The 21810-nt window shown below is 48.2% G+C and overlaps 1 protein-coding gene across 1 annotated transcript in view; it reads left to right on the top strand.

Moving 5' to 3' along the window:
- The window catches only part of DAAM2 (dishevelled associated activator of morphogenesis 2), a 137467-nt gene that overhangs the window by 72914 nt on the left and 42743 nt on the right, over positions 1 to 21810 (top strand). Inside the window, 4 exon segments of the mRNA XM_010863222.1 lie at positions 7551 to 7776; positions 16987 to 17076; positions 20130 to 20204; positions 20628 to 20722. Coding sequence (XP_010861524.1) covers positions 7609 to 7776; positions 16987 to 17076; positions 20130 to 20204; positions 20628 to 20722 — 428 coding nt within the window. The 5' untranslated portion in view covers positions 7551 to 7608.

Raw genomic sequence — 21810 nt, 5'->3', positions numbered from 1 at the left:
CACTGTGCTCAGGATGCGGTGGTTGAGCAAGTTGCCTGAACTTTGGGAGTCTCAGTCATTGGTGAGAAGGGATAGTCAGGCCATTAGACGGTTGAGATAAAGGGCAATATTGTCAGCTCAGTGCCTGGCTCCTGGTTGGCAGTGGGGAAGTGGCCAAGGGGAGATGCCGCGGTACAGCCTTGCTGTTACCCGCATGTGTGGAGCTGGGGGGAGGGGATGGAGAAGAACATCCCGGGGTCATGGCATTGGTCCCAAGAGCTAAAGGAAGGGTTCATGAGTCAGCTTTGCTTCTGTGACAAGAGCTCTGCACTTACAGTCAGAATATTTCCTTGGGGTTCCAGCTCTGTCCCTTAGCTCCTGGGTGTCACTGATAAGCCGTGTAACAGCTGCTGAAGTCTTAGTCTTGTCATCTGTAAGGGGGGATAATAGTAATAACCACCTCACAGGGTCATTGTGAAGCTGAAATGCTATTGCAGAGCTGTGAAAACACCTGGCCCAGCCCATAGGAAATGCTCAGTCATGAATTATTGAGCCTAAAGAACACTCGAGAAAGCTCTGAGCGGGTCTCAGATCAGGACATGTCTTCCATGGACACATGCCCTCTGTCTTAATGGTCTGTAGCTTTAGAATCAAATAGTCATGTGTTTGAATCCTAGCTATGACATCACTAACTGTGTGTCTTTAGGCAAGTTACTTCTCTGAACCACAGGGGTTTGTTTGTTTGTTTTGTCTTCCTTTAAATAACTTCTTTAAATTTGTGCCTTCCATCTCAGAGCATGAGGGGTAGCTATAGCCCTGTGGCCAGCAAATACCAAAGTCTCAAGTACTAATATTGTTCTGCTTTCACTTAAGATTTAGGAGTAAGTGCTAATGATATTGGAATTTTGAAGCTTTAATTAATGTAAATAAAAACTGATGAGTCGAGGACCTAGGGGCCAGGGTTTGGGGTTAAAGGTTAGGATTTTCATCTTTAAAAACCAAATGGGAGTTCTGGACTCCAGTTAGAGGAAGCACTTCCTGGCCTGGGATGGAATGTGGGAGGAGCACCCAGGGCGCGCTGAGGACAGTCTCTGGGGGAATCTTGGCGAAGGAGGTTGAGCCAGGCGGTGTGGACAGTCAGGGCTAAAGGGGCCCTCGGAGGTCTTCAGTCCAACGTGGACACAGCATGGAGGGGAAACCGAGGCCCCAAGGGGACGGCACTGTGGCCCCCGACCCACCGCTGCCTCATGACTCGCCCCATCCCCTGAGTTAAGAAGCTGTGCTTTCTTCACAATGTGGAGGATGTGATCATGAGGAAGTGAAGTCTGGTCACACCCAGGGGACTAGAAGAGACCCCGAGAGAGTTACAGGAGGGTCAGTGGATGGAGCCCTGACAATCTGATGTTGTAGGCCATTTGGTCTGTGTTTAGGGCCGGATGGTCCTGGGAAGGCTTTGTCCCCACAGGGATATGGGGATGAAGCAGGCAGACGGGAAGTGTAGGGCATGGAGCTGTTGGTGTTGGGGAAGTTTCCCTGGAGAGAAAGGTGGGTGGTGGGGGCAGGGCGGGTGTCGGTTCAGTTTCTCAGACCCAGGTCCAAGTCCTCTGGGTTTTGTTCTGTGTGGCTTTCTGTTCTTCTATATTGCTTCTCAGTTCTCCTCTACTGCTCCTCTTTGTAAAAGAGATTTGCAGAAATGAATGGCGCTGGCCACTTCCACCTTTCCACTCCCTGCTCAGGGTCAGTGACAAGGGTTTATCTTTCCAACGAGAGGTCACTCAGAGCCTGAGGAAGAGTCCTGCCCTCCCTGGTCCAGGCTTCCCAGTTACTGAAGGCAAAGGTGGGTGGCTGCTTAAATCTGGCTAAGAAAGTTCCTTCAACGCCAGGCTTGGTGGCCCCATCTGTGTGCGGGGAAGGGCTCATGGTTCAGAGTCTGGGGAGGGCCAGTCTCACCTTGCCAGTCATGGTGATACCGAAGCCACAGCAGTGGTGTTGGCCTTCTTTAATGAATATATGAGGTACTCCTGGCATTTTACTTATATTAGATCATTTATTCTTCCCTGAAACTGCATGAGGAAGATCCTGTTATTGCCTTGGTGTCACAGATGAGGAACCTGGGGTTCTTGGAGGTTAAGACCTCATGCTCAGGGTCACCCAGCTGAGAAGGCAGAGCCAGGAGTCAAACCCCAGTCCGTCTGACTTCAGAGCCTCTGCTGGAGTGGAGGAAGGATTGGAATCGGGGTGGGAGAGAAATTGGGGTGGTGAGTGATGGAGGCAGTTCCCCCCAGGGAGGAGAAGCAGGCAGCCTTTGGAATCTTCATACCCTCTTCTGGTCTAGAAAGGACCTTGTTTACTGGGGCTATTTCTTTTTTTCTTTTTTTAAATACTATTTTGGATTTTTTTGTTTGTTTGTTTATTTTTTGGCCATGCCACACAGCTTTTGGGATTTCAGTTCCCCAAATGGAAATTGAACCTGGGGCTCGGCTGTGAAATCGCCAAGGCCTAACCACTGGACCACCAGGGAACTCCCTGGAGCTACTTCTATACTGAGCCGTAGAGTCTGATCTTCTCTAGGGGGTGGGGGGAGGCTGCTTGGGGGGCTGGGGCAAGATGGGAACAAAGGGCATTGATGTGGGAAGAGGCGCTCTGGGGAGGCAGTGACCGGACCACAGCCTGGACCCTGGCATCCTGGTTTTCAGCCCCAGCTCTGTCCCCATCGTTATGTGGCCTCAGAGAAGACATTTCCTTCCCGGACCTCAATTTTCAGATCTCTACCCTGAAGCTAGATGCTTTCCAGCTCAGGGCTTATGGTTTTAGTCTTGGATGTTCAGAAGGGGCCCCAAGAAAAGGAGGAAGGGACAGACTTAAGAGTTCCTGGGGAGGAGGACACCCTCAGGAACATAAACACTCAGGAGCGGTGGAGCAGGCCGCCCTTAAAAGGGCAAATATGCAGCGCGCCCGGGGGTGCGGGGGAGGGAGGGTTGGTTAAGGCCCTTCTCTGTGGGGCCGGCACTTCCCGTTTGGAGGTCCGTGTCTACTTCTTCCTTCTTCTCTCCTCCTGAGGCCACTCCACCTTACTCCTCATACTCAGGCGAGACCTTAAAAATATTTAGACAGGTATGAGCCTGGTGCCAGCCAATCAGGGCTCACAGCTGTGAACACGGGTGTAAGACTAATGGGGTGCCCAGCTGTATGTCAGCCCTGCCTCTGCTGCCCCTCCCAGGAAAGCCTGGTTCAGGCCCTGAAGGGCAGAGAAGGACCAGGAAGGAGACTGGGGCGAGAGAAGTCGAGGAGGTGAAGACAGAAGAGAGCTCAGAGGGGCAGTGACTGCAATCTCTGATTCCTAGTAGTTAAGGCACCAGGCATCCTTGAGGGGAACAAGGGCACAGTCTGGAGGTGGAGGAAGCAGCTGGCAGGCTAGTGCAGAATCCAGGTGTATGTTGGCAAAGACCTGGAGCAGGCCCAGAGTTCGCAGATCCTCCCAGACATCAGCCATCCCTCCCGAGAACCCCGTCATGCCATACAGCCCATCTCATCCCACCTCTGGGACCTGCCCTTCCATGCTCTGTGTCCTCAGCAAAGCAGTCTTACCTATGGGACCTGGCCTGGAGTCTGCATCAGCATCCCAAAGGGATGATGGGCAGGGGACCCAGGGAGGCCCGCCCCTATCTACCTATGGAATTAGTGCTTTCGGAGGCCAGGGTTTCGTCCCACCCACTCCTGCCCATTGGCTATCAAGTCCCCTGGAAGGCCTCAGTGTCTCCCTTCCTCCCTTGATGTCCTCAGCTACCTGTTCCAGGTCTTTGCTGACATAAACCAGGATTCTGCACTAGCCTGCTAGCTGCTTCCTCCACCTTCGAGACTGTCCCCTTCTTCCCTTCAAGGGTTCTTGATGTCTTAATTACTAGGAATCAGATTTCAATCAGTATTTCTTGACTGATTGATAAAGACCCCTCTGTTCTGTCTCCATGAGCACAGTTTCTTTTTCCTCAATTGACCAAAAAATATTATTGAGCACCTACTAAGCACAAGGCCTTTTATTAGCCATAAAGGCGTAGGGGGGTGGGTGTCAAATAAGCAGGAGGCATGGCCCCTGTTGTCAGAGAGCCTTCACTGTAGCTGTGGAGACAACGTGCAAACCTGGAAAAGATGGCCAGTAATACCAGGCGGGCTCAGATAATGTGTTATTTTAGGTATCCCTGGGTCTACTAAAAAGTCTTTTTTTTTTAATTGAAGTATAGTTGATTTACAATGTTATGTTAGTTTCAAGTGTAACTGCAAAGTGATTTTGGTTATACATACATATGTATCTATTTTTTTCAGATTCTTTTCCCCTATAGGTTGTTACAAAATATTGCATATAGGTCTCCGTGCTCTCCAGTAAGTCTTTGTTCGCTATCCATTAATATATAGTAGTGTGTCTATGTTAATCCCAAACTCCTAATCTAATAAATTGGTAAGTAAGGGGAAGGGAGGATCAAATCCCTTTGAATGAATAACCTAAAGTTTATATATATAAAACATAACTCTTGGATTGTATAGGGCAATATTTCTTAATATCTTTGAAAAGTAATCCTTAGAAAAATTTTTAAAAGTTCTATGTTCAAATACATTTATTAATGCAACAATATATGTATTCTTTTTTAAGGTAACAATATGGTTGATTTATTCTTTTTCTTAACATACGCACATATCTATTCTCTTTCAAATTCTTTTCCCAATTAGGTTGTTACAGAATATTGAGCAGAGGTTCCCTGTGCTATACAGTAGGTCCTTGATGGATATCCATTTTAAATACAGCAGTGTGTACCTATCAATTCCAAAATCCCCAACCATTCCTTCCTCTCCTCCCCCGACCATAAGTTCATTCTCTAAGTCTGTGAGTCTATTTCTCCCTTTTAAATAAGTCCACTTGTATCATAGTCTAGACTCCACATGGAAGTGATATCATATGCTATTTCTCTGACCTCAGTCAGTATGACAGTCTCTAGACCCATCTAAGTCCCCGCAAATGGCATTACTTCATTCTTTTTAATGGCTGAGTAATATTCCATTGACTTCCCTGGTGGCTCACCCAATACATTGAATAAATGCTAGAAAACATTTAAAACGTCTGTCACAAAGTTAATAAAGAAAGATAAAGTAGGGACTTCCCTGGTGGTTCAGTGGTTGAGACTTTACTTTCCAATGCAAGGAGTGTGGGTTTGATACCTGGTGGGAAAGCTAAGATCCCAGAGGCTTTGTGGTGCACCCCCCCAAAAAAGAGATAAAATGGAATCAATAAAAACACCTCTCTTGAATGATGAGTAACATGCGTCATGCCTTATATGGGAGGCTAGCTCAGATGACTGATTTATTAGCTAGTTTGTTAGGGTTTGGAAATAAAGCAGTGTTCTCCTTGAGTTACCTTGGATTCACTAGGAACACGTTATGCCACAGTTATCTTTTTTCGATAAGGTTCTAGAACTTGATTCAAGGGAATGCCTTAGATTTGACATATTTGGAGCTCCCCAAGGATTCAGGGAACAATCTCCTGTGGTGTCTTTAAGAAAAGAGGGCAGGGACTTCCCTGGTGGTCCAGTGGTTAGGAGACTCCATGCTTCCCATGCAAGGACACAGGTTAAATCTCTGGTGGGGGAACTAAGATCCCACATGCTGTGCAGTGAGGTCAAAAAAAAAAAAACAAAAACCAGAGGGCTAGATCAGTGCATGGGATTCAAAGCTGGTTGAAGGACTGTCCCTTGAGAGTGTTAATGACTAGTTCTTTGGCATTCCCAGACGAGGAAGCTGTGTCATCTGGGCTTGTCTGTGTCCTTGTTGTGGTCAACATTTAGAGCAATGATGTAACTAAAGACCAGGGGGACATTCTGATCATTCCGTTAATGACCTAGATATAGGAGAAACAACTCAACCTTTGGGTATATTACCCTAAGCACTGAAAGCAGGGACACAAACAGATATTTGTACGTGTTGGTAGCAGCGTTCTTCACAATAGCCAAAAGGAGGAAGCAACCCCAGTGCCTGTCAACAGATGAATGGATAAACAAAATGTGGTCTCTGCATACAGTGGAATATTATTCAGCCAAAAAAATAAGGAAATTCTGCTACAGCTTGTATGAACCTTGAGGACATTATGCTAAGTGAAATAGGCCAGTCACAAAAAGACAACTGCTGTAGGATTCTACTCATATGAGATACTGAGAGCTGTCAAATTCTTAGAGAGTAAAGTGGCGGTTGCCAGGGGCTGAGGGGAGAGGGAAATGGGAAGTGATTGTTTAATGAGTACAGAGTTTCTGTTTTACAAGATGGAAGAAGTAACAGAGGTGGATGGTGGTGATGGTTGCAGAGCAATGTGAATGTATTTAATGCCACTGAACTATACACATGAAAAATGGTAAAATAGTAAACTTCATGTTTATATGCATTTTACCCACAATTTAACAAAATCTTGTCCCCAAACCTGTGTTATATCACAGATATTACAGCTAGAATATCTGTAGAATATAAAGGTAGAATAAAGGTAGAATCTGATTTATATTCAAAAATTAAGATACAAAAGTGTGGGGAGAGTATGTTGAGCAGCAGTGTGGTGGGTAAACAGTGGTCTTTCTGCTGAACCCACCCAGATCTGAAACCATGTTTAGGAAGCATTGGAAGGATCATTTGGCCCATTCAGGAAGCCCATGTGTGGATAACTGGACTTAATCCACCTGGAAGCTATGTGGCCTCAATGACTAGGGCCAGTGTTTATCCTTAGGCTGGTCATCATAGAACTAGGCCTTCCCAGAGGGAAACCAAACACTTAATCCTTTCTGTTCCAGTGACCACCCATCTGTTGAGTGTCTCTCAGTTCCGGGCTCTAGCCATAGCGGTATCCTCTGTTCTCCGTCTGTATGGAGAGCACATTTGAGCACATTTGACCAGATTCCCATCACTCTTGGTTGAACACCATTCCAATGATCAGCCCCATTTCTTTACCCAGGGTTCACTCTAATGGCTCCGCAGGCCACCCCTTCTTCTGGATGGATGGGTGAACCCACACCCTGTTGATATTTCACATTCATCCAGACATGCCTGGCTACAGCAGACTGGGAAGAAAGCTGTGCAAGCCTTCCGTCCTCTGCTCCCAGGGAGGCCTGCACTGCAGGAGCCAGGCCATGTAATTAGCTCAGTGTCTCCCCTGCCAGCCGAATTCAGCCCTTCCCTCCCCATTGGATTACACCTTTAAAGCAGGTATCCCCAGACCCTGGAATATTCACATGAATAAGGAAGCCCTGCAGGAAAATGGTCTGCCAGTGGACGGGGAACAGGATTCCCATCTGTACAGTTAGAGTGGGTAATGCATAGTGCCACCTCTGCCCTGGAAGTCACATTCTGTGACCACAGCCCTCCCATCTTCTCTCAGGTCACAGAGGGAGAATCTGGAAGTGTTTGCAGTTGTGGGAGAAAGAAGGAGCTTGGCTGTGGGGTCAGAGGCCCCTGAGAGTTGGCCAAAGAAGTTATGGTGGCAGAGGAGCCACGTCCTGGCCCACCTGGCTGCCAGGCCTGACCACTCTGTACTCTGTTCTACCCAGATCACGATGAGGACCTAGGGCATCTGCCTGCGGACTGTCCCCCTGGCCTGCAGTGACCATGGCCCCCCGCAAGAGGAGCCGCCATGGCCTGGGCTTCCTGTGCTGCTTTGGGGGCAGTGACCTCCCTGAGATCAACCTCCGGGACAACCACCCTCTGCAGTACATGGAGTTCTCCAGTCCTATCCCCAACCCAGAGGAGCTGAACATCCGCTTTGCAGAGCTGGTGGTGAGTGAGGGGCAGGGGCAGAGTGAAGGGGGCGGGGCAGGGCGAGGGGCGGGGCTGGATGAGGGTCAGGGCAGGGAGGGCTTGGTCATGGAGTGGCGGGGCCCAGCAGGAGCAGAAGGAGCCAGACAGAGGGCGGGGGCCTGTGTGCGGGGATCTTCACCTGCTGAAACCCTGCTTTTGGCAGAGATGGGTCCCAGAGCACCTCAGCTGTGGGGGAGAAACGGTCAGCACTGGGGTGGACACCGTGAAGCTTGTCCCCAGAAGATGGACTTTCCTCATATCTCCACTGGACTCTAGACCTCGCTGGGCAGCAGTAGGCTCCCATGAGAGGAGCAGGTGCAGGCTTTGTGAAGTCGGCACCGCGGAGCCTCAGAGAACATAAGAATGCTTGACACCTTTTTCTCATCTGCTGGCTGGAATTTCCCCGGGATCCTCTTATCTCAGACATAAGAGACAGGTGGAATTCTGTAGGCAGATTCTGGGTACCTCAGAACAGGATTAAAAAAAAAAAAAAAGCCTTTTAATTTTATATTGGAGCATAGCCGATTAACAGTATTGTGATAGCTTCAGGTGAACAGCAAAGGGATTCAGCCATACATATGCAAGTGTCCATTCTCCCTCAAACTCACCTCCCATCCAGGCTGCCATGTAACATTGAGCAGAGTTCCATGAGCTATACAGCAGGTCCTTGTTGGTTATCTACTTTAAATATTGCTGTGTGTACATGTCCATCCCAAACTCCTTAACCATCCCTTCCTCCCGTCATCCTTCTCCCTGCCCCCTGCTCCAGCAACCATAAGTTTATTCTCCAAGTCTGTGAGTCTCTTTCTGTTTTGTAAGTTCATTTGTATCATTTCTTTTTAGATTTAGGGGATGGTTTTTTAAATTGAAGTATAGTTGATTTACGGTGCTGTGTTAGTTTCTGCTGTACAGCAATGTGATTCAGCTATACCTGTATATACATTCTTTTTTTATATTCTTCCCCATGGTGGTTTATCACAGGATATTGAGTATGGTTCTCTGTGCTGTGCAGTAGGACCTTGTCATTTATGCATCCTATATATAATAACTAGCATCTGTTAACCCCAACCTCCCGCTCCATCCCTCCTCCAACCCTCTCCTCCTGGGCAACCGCAAGTCTCAGATCAAGGGATGATTAACTAGAAACAAGGAGATAGAGATGCCTGAAAGACACCTGGATTGGGACTGGGATGATAACGCCTCGTGTCTAGCCTGGGGCAGACAGAGCTCTGGCATTCACACTGGCGGCAGCTCTTCTGGACTCTCTGTGATACCCATTTAGACCACAGCAGCACCCTGTGTGTGAAACATCCTATTCTGACCACAAAGAGACAGAACAGGAAGACGGCATGATTCTTCTCTTTGGAGGTCTGGTGGTGAGACAAAGTCTGCACACCAAAGAAATTCCCAGATGGAGGAGCAGGATCTGTGCCCAGGACTCGGGCCTGAACCCCTGGGAGAGAGAGCCGTAAACGCAGGGTCATCTACCATCAGCTCTTGGTCACTTATTCTCATGGCTGGCCTGCAGAGAAACAATGCAACATGATTGGAATGGGGTTTCCTACTTGGATTCGGTCATGGATGTATCTGATGAAGACAATCCAGCTCTTCAAAGCACAGGACCACTGTAAGATGGAGCAATGCCTGTGGGAGAAAAAGTGGTCCACCTTCCTCACCACATCAGGTTCAGGAAAACTCACTGTCCCAAGTTATGCCTTTCCTGGGAGTGGAGCCAGGGGTGGGAGATAGGAAATGGCAACCCACCCCAGTATTCTTGCCTGGAAAATCCCATGGACAGAGGAGCCTGGTGGGCTACAGTCTATGGGGTCACAAAGAGTTGGACACAACTGAGTGACTAACACTTTTCTTTGCTTGTGTAGAATAATATTTGAAGCCTGAGCCGTGTTTGTCAGTCCTGCTAAGATCAATTTTTCACTCAAATACTGCTAACACCATTTTCCACATTAAGCAGTTCTCCAGTTTTCTATGGACACCAATTGGATGTCCTGCAATACAACTCCATTCTGACACTTACTGCCCAGAGTTAGCACAGAGCCCACAGGTTAAGGGCTCAGATCCACAAGACTGCCCCTTACTTCACACACCCATTAGAGGTGGTGGGTCCCAGGTTTCCTATGCTTCTGTCCAACATGGCTACAAACCAGGAGTCCCCATGATCTCCTCTGCAAGTGTGGTAATTTGCTAGAACTGCTCACAGAACTCAGGAAACACTTTATGTACTGTTACCAGTTTAGTATAAAGGAGATGATAAAGAATACAAGTGAGCAGCCAGAGGAAGGCGTACAGAGCATAAAGCCCAGAAGGGTAAGGTTCCTGTCCTGAGCCCAGGAGCATCTGTCCCCGGAAGGTTCGGGGTGCCCCACCCTCCCATCACGTGGATGCATACACCCACCCAGAAGCTCTCTGAGCCTTGCCATTCTGGGGGCATTTGCGGTGGTTTCAGCAAGATAGATTTTTTTCCCCTTATTTTTTATTTTTTATTATAGTATAGCTGATTATGGGGCTTCCCTGGTGACCTTGGAAGAAAAGCTATGAGAACCTAGACAGCATATTAAAAAGCAGAGACATTACTTTGCTGACAAAAGTCTGTGTAGTCAAAGCTATGGTTTTTTCCAGTAGTCATGTATGGATTTGAGAGTTGGAGCATAAAGATGGCTAAGCGCCAAAGAATTGATGCTTTTGAACTGTGGTGCTAGAGAAGATTCTTGAGAGTTCCTTGGGCAGGAAGGAGATCAAAGCAGTCAATCCTAAAGGAAATCAGTCCTGAATATTCATTGGAAGGACTGATGCTGAAATGGAAACTCCAATACTTGGGCCACCTGCTGTGAAGAACTGACTCATTGGAAAAGACCCTGATGCTGGGAAAGATTGAAGGCAGGAGGAGAAGGGGATGACAGAGGATGAGATGGTTGGATGGCATCACTGACTTGATGGACATGAGTTTGAGCAAGCTCCAGGACTTGGTGATGGACAGGGAAGCCTGGCGTGCTGCAGTCCATGGGGTCGCAAAGAGCTGGACACGACTGAGTGACTGAACTGAACTGGTGACTAAAACAGTAAAGAGTCTGCCTGCAATGCCGGAGACCCGAGTTCCATCCCTGGGTTAGGAAGATCCCCTGGAGAAGGGAATGACAACCCACTTCAGTATCTTGCCTGCTTCTCCATGGACAGAGGAGCCTGGTAGGCCACAGTCCACGGGGTTGCAGAGAGTCGGACATGACTGAGCGACCAACATACGACTACTGCTGCTGCTTATAGCTGATTGGCAATGCTGTGATAGTTTCAGGTGTGCAGCAGAGTGGCCCGGCCGTACACATACATGTATCCACTCTCCCCCAAACTCCCGTCCCATTCAGGCTGCCACAGAACACTGAGCAGCGTTCCCTGTGCTGTACAGTAGGACCTTGTTGCTTATCCACTTTAAATACAGCTGTATGTATATGTCCATCTCAAATGCCCTAACTATCCCTTTCTCCCACCCTTCCCCACTAGTATCTGTAAGTTCGTTCTCTGAGTCTGTCTTGTAAATAAGTTTATTTGTAACGGTATGATAGATTTTTAGCTCCATCTATTAGAGTTTGGAGAGTAGGGCTGAAAGTTCAAGGCTTCTAATCAAGGCCTGATCCTTCTGGTGACCGGCCCCCACCCTGAAGCTCTCTAGGGTCCACCAGGAGTCACTGCAGCAGGAGAAAAGGGACTCCTATCACCCAGGAAATTCCAAGGGGTTTAGGAGCTCTATGTCAGGAACAGAAGATATTCCTGTCAGTTCTATCATTCATGAAATTCCGAGGGGTTTAGGAGCTCTAAGACAGGAACCGGGAACGAGGGTCAGAAATATTAGGTTGACACTGCTATATTTAAAATGGATAACCGGCAATGACCTACTGTATAGCACAGGGAACTCTGCTCAGTGTTATGTGGCAGCCTGCATGGGAGGGGAGTTTGGGGGAAAGTGGATCCATATATGTGTATGGCTGAGTCCCTTTGCAGTTTATCTGAAAGTATCATGACATTGTTTGTTAATTGACTATACCCCAATACAAAATAAAAAGTTAAAAAAAAATAAAGCATGATGCCACAAAACACCAAAACAGATTTTTTAAAAAAAGAAATGTTGGGTTGGCCATAAAGTTCATTCAGGTTTTCCATAGCATCTTACGGAAGAACCCAAATGAACTTTTTGGCCAAACCAGTATATTTCTTACATTATCCCAGTCAGGGACATCTTCCTGAGAAGAGTGCATGAATTTTGAAAGAAGGACATGGCAAGCAGTGTTCCTTCCTTTGGCCCTTTTAGTCTCCAAATATTTATTGAGCATGTTAAGTGGCAGGATTTCTTACTAGGTACTTTGGCAAAAAACAAGGATGAGTCAGACTTGTCTCGTCTGCAGGCTAGCGTGAGGTATTGATCAAACAAATGAAAAATATTTGAGAGACTGACGTGTACTGGGTTTCGTGGGCTGCCAGGGATTTAGTGATGGACCCACTAAAATGGGTTGGTGCAGCCCCTCCCCCCAGGAATATGAAGTCTAACGAGAAGCCGGGTCTTGAACAGTAATGACAAGTGTAGAGAGTGTCTTGAGAGGGAATGTTTGGGGCAGTCTGTGGCCTCTCTAGCAGAGAGCCTTATTCTAGATTCAAGGTCCTGATGGGCCCCTTGAAGCAGTGACAGATCTTAAAACAGAGTGATGGTCAGGTAAGTGAATGGAGGTGCAGAATGATGCCATGGAGTCCCTGCCAGAAGCAGCATCAGATGTGAGAGTCTCTAGTAGGAAAAAGCTGGGTCCTTTGTGGGGTACCATTATGATGAGAATATCTGAGGATTTGGGATTCAATCCTAGGCATGGTAGAAAGCCACTGAAAAGGTTAACCAGGGGTTTGAGGTTCTCCAATATACTTTTCTAAAAAGACCATCTGGGGTACTTTATTGGCTCCAAAGGCACTGTGTAGACCATCTGGGGGCTCCAGGTGCAAACTCAAGCTGTGGAGGATGGTGGCTTGGATTAAAGCATTAGCCGTGGAAATGGGGAAAAGTGGACAGATTCTGGAGCCACTGAGAAGGAAGGATAATAGGACTCGTTGGGACTAATGCGTGAGTAGGAGTCAGGGAATACCAGGTTTCTTACATGAGGATCTGGGTGGATGGTGAGACCCTCAGCAGGACAGGATGTGCCAAGGAGACCCAGGCTGAGGTGACTGGGGTAATGAATTCAGTTTGCATGTGCTTGCTGTGCCTCAGTTTCCTCATCTGTAAAATGGGTTGTTGCAAATGTAATGGATAAACTTTAAACCCTGAGAACAGTGCCTGGCACGCTGTCACACGTGCATGAGTGTATGGGGCACCTGAGGGCCGTCAAGCTGATCGGTGCACAGGCAGTTGGGTGCCAGGATTGGGCGCTCAGGACACTGGGGGGCTGAGAGGATTTAGGATCGTCACTGAGTCCTTGGGAATGACTTGTGAAGGAGTCACCAGAGGAAGCATAAAGGGAGGGGAGAAGAGGACCCAGGATGGTACCCTGAGGGACTTAAGTGCTGAGTGATAGGAGAGAGGAGAAGTCAGTCAGGGGTCCCAAGAGGAGCATAGCGCAAAGCAGGAGGGACGGCCCAAGGGTGTGATTGTCCAGGAAACCAGGAAAGAGAGACTCAAGAAGAAGTGGATGGTCCACAGAGTCATAGGTTACCAAGGCTGAACCAACCAAATTACCAAGAAATGCCATTTGATTTAGTGGCAGAGACCACTGGTGAGAGAAGACAAGTGTCTAAATAACCAGAATACAAAGTTGAACACAACAGCTCTGCATTCAGGTAGGGAGGGGTGTTCCTACCTGGGAAGGGCTGTAGAAGGCTTGCCAGAGGATGCCAGCTCTGAGCTTGGCATTAGACCGTGGGGCAGGCGGGCCAGGAGCGCTAGCTGGGTAGAGCTACCTGCAGAAGCAAAAGCAGAAGAGGGTGCAGTGTGTGCCAGCCAGTGGCAGGTGCACAGAAGTCTCTTTAATTTCTGATTCTGACCACAGAAAGGAAATGCTTCAGAAACCTCGAGCAGGGTCTGGAAACATTCCTGGGATATGTAGAGAGTGGTTGCAGGAAGAACTTTTCTTTAGCATTTGATCTACAGGAGACTTTAGTTCAAAAAGCAGGTGACCTGGTGGGCATAGATTCAAGTTGTCCTTGTCGGTGCCACTCAGGATGGCAGCCGCCGGTCACATGGGGCTGGTGACACTTGAAACATGGCTGGTCTGAACCAAGATGGGAAATCCACAGCAGATTTTGATAACTTTGAAAAAAAAAGAATTCAAATAGCTCATTGATCTTTTTCTTTTACATTGATTACATGTTAAAATGACTCTATTTTAGATACTTTGGGTTAAATACAAGGTACCCAGGTGGTCCCATCACTTCATGGAAAATAGATGGGGAAACAGTGGAAACAGTGTCAGACTTTATTTTTTTGGGCTCCAAAATCACTGCAGATGGTGACTGCAGCCATGAAATTAAAAGAAGCTTACTCCTTGGAAGAAAAGTTATGACCAACCTTGATAGCATATTGAAAAACAGAGACATTACTTGCCAACAAAGGTCCGTCTAGTCAAGGCTATGGTTTTTCCAGTGGTCATGTATGGATATGAGAGTTGGACTGTGAAGAAAGCTGAACACCGAAGAATTGATGCTTTTGAACTGTGGTGTTGGAGAAGACACTTGAGAGTCCCTTGGACTGCAAGGAGATCCAACCAGTCCATTCTGAAGGAGATCAGCCCTGGGATTTCTTTGGAAGGAATGATGTTAAAGCTGAAACTCCAGTACTTTGGCCACCTCATGCAAAGAGTTGACTCATTGGAAAAGACTCTGATGCTGGGAGGGACTGGGGACAGGAGAAGAAGAGGACAACAGAGGATGAGATGGCTGGATGGCATCACTGACTCGATGGACGTGAGTCTGGGTGAACTCCGGGAGTTGGTGATGGACAGGGAGGCCTGGCGTGCTGCGATTCATGGTGTTGAAAAGAGTTGGACATGACTGAGTGACTGAACTGACTGACTACTGACCCAGGTGATGCTAAGTGGCAAAGAACCCACCTGTCAATGCAGGAGATGCAAGAGACACGGGTTTGATCCCTGGGTTGGGAAGATCCCCTGGAGGAGGGCATGGCAACCCACTCCAGTATTCTTGCCTGGAGAATCCCATGGACAGAGGAGCCTGGCGGGCTATGGTTCATTGGATCACAAAGAGTCAAACACGACTGAATCGACTTATCACACGTTATTAAAATTAAGTTCAACTATTCCTGCATAATTTTTTAATGTGACTGGAAAAATTTTTTTAAAACGTGGCTCATATTTCTATTGGACAGGTCAGATCTCTGTGAAGGAAAGTCTAAAAGGCTCTCATTGAATGCAGGTATCGATATACTTAAGACTTGTACTTTCTTAGATATTACTTTCACTATCATTTTAGAAAATACAAAGATTAGTAATATGCTTTTTTTGGTCTTAATGTAACTTTTGCTTTTATTAAAAAAAAAATTCAAGAATCATGTTGAAAGGCCCATTATGTTTCCATGGCCCATTAACTTTTATTTATTTATTTTTGTTGAGTCCTGGCATAGCTCATGAATCACAGGAGAAGAATTTTCAGTAAGAGAGCCTTTTAGGCACCATTCAGCACAGCTAAACCTAAAAAAGTCATCCCAAACTACCTACAGAGTTACCTGAAACTTGATGATGTCAGCAACTTCCCAGTCCAGCTCCCAGGGAAGTGTGGGTTTACTGCTGGAGCCCAGCCTTGTGTGTGCATGGCATGGTCTGGGTGGTGGTACCGCTGGAGGGTGGTCTCTGTCGGGCACACCTCCATGGGAAGCAGACCAACACCTTCCATGGCACAGGGTGCCCTCCTTAGCAGGAGGCTGAGTTAGATGAGTTGATGAATTGATGAGTTAGTTGAGTTAGATCAGTTGCCCAGCTCCTCATCTTTACCAGGTGTCCTCAACCATGCTGGGGCTGATGCTGGGGTTGGGGAGCCAGAGACTTTCTGGGGACACATTTAAAGGGACAGAAACTTGAAGGATGGGGGCCGAGAGGGAAGTGGATCAGGGGACATCCCTGGTGGTCCAGTGGTTAAGAATCTACTTTGCAACACAGGGGATGCAGGTTTGATCCCTGCTTGGGGAACTAAGATCCCACATGCTGCAGGGCAGCTAAAACCTGCGCACAGCGACTCCTGAGCCCCATGCACTCTGCAGTCCCCGTGCCACAGCTAGAGGGTCCATGCTGCTGCAAGGAAAGATCCCGCAGGATGCAAGGAAAGTCCCAAGTACCGCGACTAAGATCAGACGCGGCCAACCAAATAATATAAATGAATAATAACAGACTGGATTGGTAGACTGATTTCTTTCTTTGTCAAGCCTTGATTTATGGTGTTGACCAGCCTAAGAAGGACAAGAGGAAGAAGACAAGAAACTCCAGGCAAGAGGACTAGGAGCTAGCAAAGAAATGCAGGAGAGGGGCGGGAACAGGGCCCTGGACGGGGAGGAGCCAGGGGCGGGGACAGGAAGTGAAGGAAGCCTGGACAGAAGCTTGAGGGCTTGATGCAAGGGGATGGGAGGATGGCCCTGTGCTTCAAGAGAAAGAATTGCCCCAGAAAGAAAAACACCAATACAGTATACTAACGCATATATATGGAATTTAGAAAGATGGTAACAATAACCCTGTGTACGAGACAGCAAAAGAGACACTGATGTATAGAACAGTCTTATGGACTCTGTGGGAGAGGGAGAGGATGGGAAGATTTGGGAGAATGGCATTGAAACATGTAAAATATCATGTATGAAACGAGTTGCCAGTCCAGGTTCGATGCACAATACTGGATGCTTGGGGCTAGTGCACTGGGACGACCCAGAGGGATGGTATGGGGAGGGAGGAGGGAGGAGGGTTCAGGATGGGGAACACATGTATACCTGTGGTGGATTCATTTTGATATTTGGCAAAACGAATACAATTATGTAAAGTTTAAAAATAAAATAAAACAAACAAAAGAATTGCCCTATCGTATCTTTGATGCTCTTTGAAGGAAGACAGCAGGCTGAGGAATCTGAGGAAACTGTAATTTCCTATAGGCTGAATATCCTAAGATCAACCATCTCTGGGTTTCAGACGTGTTTTTGTGTCTTTGCAGGATGAATTGGATCTCACCGACAAAAACCGGGAGGCTGTATTTGCACTGCCCCCTGAGAAGAAATGGCAGATCTACTGCAGCAAGAAGAAGGTACCCTCTCTGACCCCTTCCGCTGCCGCGCAGGGTCCACAGCACGGGTAGTCCCTGCTTCCACTGATTTCGCAAACCTTTGTTCCACACCAGCGTCATTCCATTCTAGGTGTGGGATGAACAACAGTGAATGAATCAGGACAGAAATAATCCCTGCTCTCATGGAGCTTACACGCAGAGGGTTAGGGTTCTGTTCTTCTGGGTTCCAGGAGGGGTGCCGGGTCAGGGAGATGCATGATGACAAGTCCAGATTCCCTTTCCGTGGCTGTGCGCACACGGGGAGGGCGTGCCACCCCGGGCAGTACCCAGGGGGCAGCTCTGTTGGAAGGACTGGTTTGGGGGAAGTGAATGGCCTCTGCTGGATCTTTAGCCTGGGCCGTGTCCCAGGCTGTGTCCCTATCCCAGGGCAGGACGCAGGTCAGGGACATACATCAGTCTCTGCTCTCCCCGCCGCCCCGCCCCTTCATTAAAAGGTGTCAGTCTCCTGACTGCGCCTCCCTAGCAGGGTGTGCTGGGCTGCAGTCAGGACTGAGCTGGGCTTTCTCTCTCCCCTCCACTTTCTCAGTGGCTGTGCTTTCTTCTCCCTTCCTCCCCCTCTCTGCCTCTCTCACCTCATCTCTTTCTCTCTCAGTCTCTCTCATCTCCTTTCTGTTGGGTTGGCCATAAGGTTCATTCTGGGTCTTATAGAAAAACTCAAACTTTTTGGCCGGCCCAATGTTTTAGCCTGTCTGTTTCTTTCGCTTTATTTTTCCTTCCTTGGCCCACTTTCCTCTCCATCCTTCCGCCCTCTCATCTCCCAGGCTTGCAGCTTCATGCCTTCACTTCAACGTACAGGAGTTTGGGAGTTGGGGCCTGTTATTCCAGCACCCAAAGGCTTAGAAGTCTCCCTCCCGGGAGAAGATGGGCAGGTCTGGGGCAGTGTGAGACTGCTTCTCCTTCAGGCTCCCTGAAGCCCATTTTGGCTCTTCTCTTAGTCTTCTTGCTCGGGATATTTGTTCCATCCTAGGCTCCATACTGGGCCAGACCGAGCTTATAAAGTTGGTCGCTCTTCCAGAATTGGAAGGGACTGAGGAGCAACCCAGCCCAGTTTTTTATTCTACACAGGACGCAAGGAAGGCCTGGAGGGGTGATGGCCTCACCTAGAGTTGCCAGCCAGCATGACCAGTGGCTGCGCTGACGCTTGAATGCCGGCCTGCTGAGAGCCTGCAGGCACTGCGAGCCACATCTAGTGTAGTCAAGGCATTTATTAAGCAGCTGCAGAATACCATGCTCTGTGTCCAGGAGTCTCATTATGAGGAGAGCAGATCTTTAAAAAAACTCACACTATGGAAATAAAGAAGGAAAGGAGGAGAAAATGAATTTCAGGAGTAATTCATCTTCTCTCGTGATTCCCCACTTTCCAAATCGATTTACGATGGAGGTCCCTGACGTTGATTCCTTATGAAGCTAACATAAAAATGCACTAAAATGTAAGGACACTTCTCACCACCTTCCAGACCAGTCTGTGTCATCTCCCAATACACTTTCCCACTCCCCGTCTTTCCACATAGTACTTCCTCTGCCTGTAACACTCTCCCCTTGTCTCAGCCTCAGTAATCTTGAGTAACTCAGCTCAGTCCTCTCAGACCCCCACCCCATCTTCCCCATTAGCCTTCTGTGTTAAATGACCCCCACCCTGGTTTCCAGGGCCCACAGTGGACAGTCCTACCACAGAGCAGTGGTCACCCTGCCTCTGGTATTAGACAGGCTATTACATGGAAGGCTTTTTGTTCAGTACTTTCAGGGCTCATAGCAGTGATTGGCATGGAGTAGGTGCTCATTAAATGCATGTGGAGTGGCTAAATGGGAAGCCAGTGAAGGCAGGAAAGTGTGTGTTTCATGATATGTTTGTTTATGTGCTGTGATCCCCTCTGTAAGGCAGAAGCTAGAATTTGGGGGCCTCGGTTACGGGAGCCCCGTGGCTTTAGGCATACAGCCAGGTGAAGTCACAAAGACCCAATCAAAGCAGGTTTCTCACTGATTTAAATTTTAAGATTTAAGAAATTTAAAATCTTGGATTTTAAGAAATAAAGTCATGAAACCCAAGTGGATGGGCCTGAAAGATGCAGGGCAAAGTCCAGGCTGGCTGGCAGGCAGGTGGCCCATCAGGAAGGTTCTTGAGGAGGTAAATGTTTCATGCTAATTTGAAAGCAGGAAATTGTTAGAAAGCAAACAAAGGGGAGCATCCAAATGGGAGAGAGACAGGAAGCAGGAGGGAGTGTGAAGAGCAGACCCACTGGCCGGAGAAGGGGTCTGAATTTTCAATCAGCGTCAGTGCTTGTCCAGTTCCCATCATTCCTGCCCACCCCTGGGGAGGAGTTGAGGCTTTCTCTTGGGACCTGAGGGCTGGGTCTGATCTGGGCTCTGCCTTCCAGCTGCACAGACCCCATCCCTCACCCCCTTTCCAAAACCCAGGACCTTGGGGCAGGGTGCGGATCTCTTTCTCTCCTTTTTTAAAGTTACAATTTATTGAGCACCTACTCTATGCCAGGCACTACACCAAATGCTTAATATCAATCAATATTTTCCAAAACTCCAAAAGACTAAGTTTTTTTAAAGGTCCAGACTGTCACAGACTGATACTATTTTATAAAATATAGTGAGAATGATATCAGAAAAAATGAGGTTTGAAAAAGTAGATGTACAAAGTACAAGTGCACATTTTCATTAGATTCAACAGACTGAAAGTCGTATTTCATTAAATGGAGTCAGAACAAGGATGACAGGGGAAAAAAATAAAGTATTTTTAACCATATATATTGTTCATTGAAAGTGTATATACCTGCATGGTTTCTGCCCATGTCATTATCCGGTCCTGAGGTTCGGATGTTTGTGATCTGCATCTTGCTGAGGAAGAAGTAGAAGCCTAGGGAGCTTCTGTGACTCCCTCAAAGTCACCCCGTCTAGGCGGGGCTGGGAGATGAACCTGAATGCTGACCTGGAATGAAGCTCAGGACTCCAGACCATGGGCCTGTCTTGCCGGGTGGTCCATACAACCCTTCCTCTTGTTCTAGGAGCAGGAGGACCCCAACAAGCTGGCGACCAGCTGGCCTGACTACTACATCGACCGCATCAACTCCATGGCCGCGGTGAGCCTCACGCCTGTCCTGCCCCGGCCCCACCTGGAAGGGCTCCAAGGGGAATGGGCCTCATGTTCCCTTGCAGCCCACAACTGGGGATCAGCAGCTTTCCAGTTATTCCCAAGATTGTATCATGACCCCTCTGTCCCTGTAGAGTCCCCAAACTATTGAAACAGTGATTAATGATGTGTAGATCACCCAGGCTTGAGAAAGAGGCTAATCATTCTCCCCATTTTACAGATGAGGAAAGTGAAGCCCAGGACTGGGACCTGGGTCTTCTTACAGCCTGACACTCTTGTCTCAGTAAACCATTTGGTGGAGCCTCATCCCTCCTGAGGCGAGGGTGGCCCCTGGTTCACAGGCAGGCTAGGGGTGCAGGGAGCTGGGAGACAGGCAGCCCAGCGCGACCTCTGCTGCTTTCTCTGACCTCAGATGCAGAGTCTGTACGCGTTTGATGAGGAGGAGACGGAGATGAGGAACCAAGTCGTGGAAGACCTGAAGACTGCCCTCCGGACACAGCCTATGAGGTGATGCCCCTTCCCTCGCTTCCTCTACATCCCTCCCCCAGTGGGCCCCTCAGCTTCTCGAAGCTTCACACAGAGCTCTGCTCCCATCCCAGGCCCCTTGGGACGCACTCTCAGCATCCCCTCCGGCTTACTTTACCCTCTTTCACATCTGGGCTCCCACTCCCCCCTCTCTCTCTGAGGAGCTGGGATGCTTCCAGAAGATGAGCATGTTGGGGAGGAGAGATGAACATAGGAAGATGAGGTAAACCTCCGGTCCAGAGGTGGGCATACGGGCAGGGTGCTCAAGAGCTCTGAGAAGGGAGGAGCCCCACCAGGGAGGTGAGAGTGGGTGAGAAATACTCTAGCCACTAGAGGGCGATGTGCTGTCTCCAGATGAGATTTCTCCATCCAGCGTGGGAGCAGGTAAGGAAGCAGGTGGTGGCTGTCTCCAGGGCTGAAAAGCACCTCTCCCTGCGTCCCAGGTCACATTGGGAAAGGGCCCAAGAGAGCCACAGGCTCCTCTCGTGTCTGGCAATGGGCTCATTCTGGCTTAGGGGAGGCAACTGTTAAATTTTCAGCAGTTTTGCAAGCTGCTTGTTAAAACTATGATTAAAATGTAAATTATATCAACTCATGATTTAAAAAATGATATAAAAACCAAAGGTAATTAAGAACTTGAAACTTATCACTCCTTAACTACCTGATGATTTGACGGCATTTTCCTACACACTGTCATGAGTGCCCACGGAAATCGCACCCGTTGTGTGTGTCTGGTGGGAATCTGTGAATTCTACATGTCTTCCCAGCTCCACGTTCAGTGGCATCACATGACTAGCTTGAAGTCAGCTGTGCTGGGAGTATTTATACCATGGAAATTGGCCAGCACCACAGTCAGGCCTGTTTCTTTCTCCAGAGGGCCATTGTTACCAACACACGAGTGTGTGTGTGTGTGTGTGTGTGGTGTGGGTGTGGTCTGGGCTGACCTTTCTGCCCCAGGAGCCTGGAAAGCGGAGCCTCAAGGAGAACAGGGGCTCCCTAACCCCTACTTGTTGCTCAGGCGGGGATGGGGTCTGATTTAGAAAGGGGATACAGGAAGGTTGAGAAAGTCA

The sequence above is a fragment of the Bison bison genome, unplaced genomic scaffold (genome assembly GCF_000754665.1).
Source record: "Bison bison bison isolate TAMUID 2011002044 unplaced genomic scaffold, Bison_UMD1.0 scf7180017864487, whole genome shotgun sequence".
NCBI lineage: Eukaryota > Metazoa > Chordata > Mammalia > Artiodactyla > Bovidae > Bison > Bison bison.
Note: the sequence above shows the minus strand (reverse complement) of the source record. Positions and strands in the feature narration are given on the sequence as shown.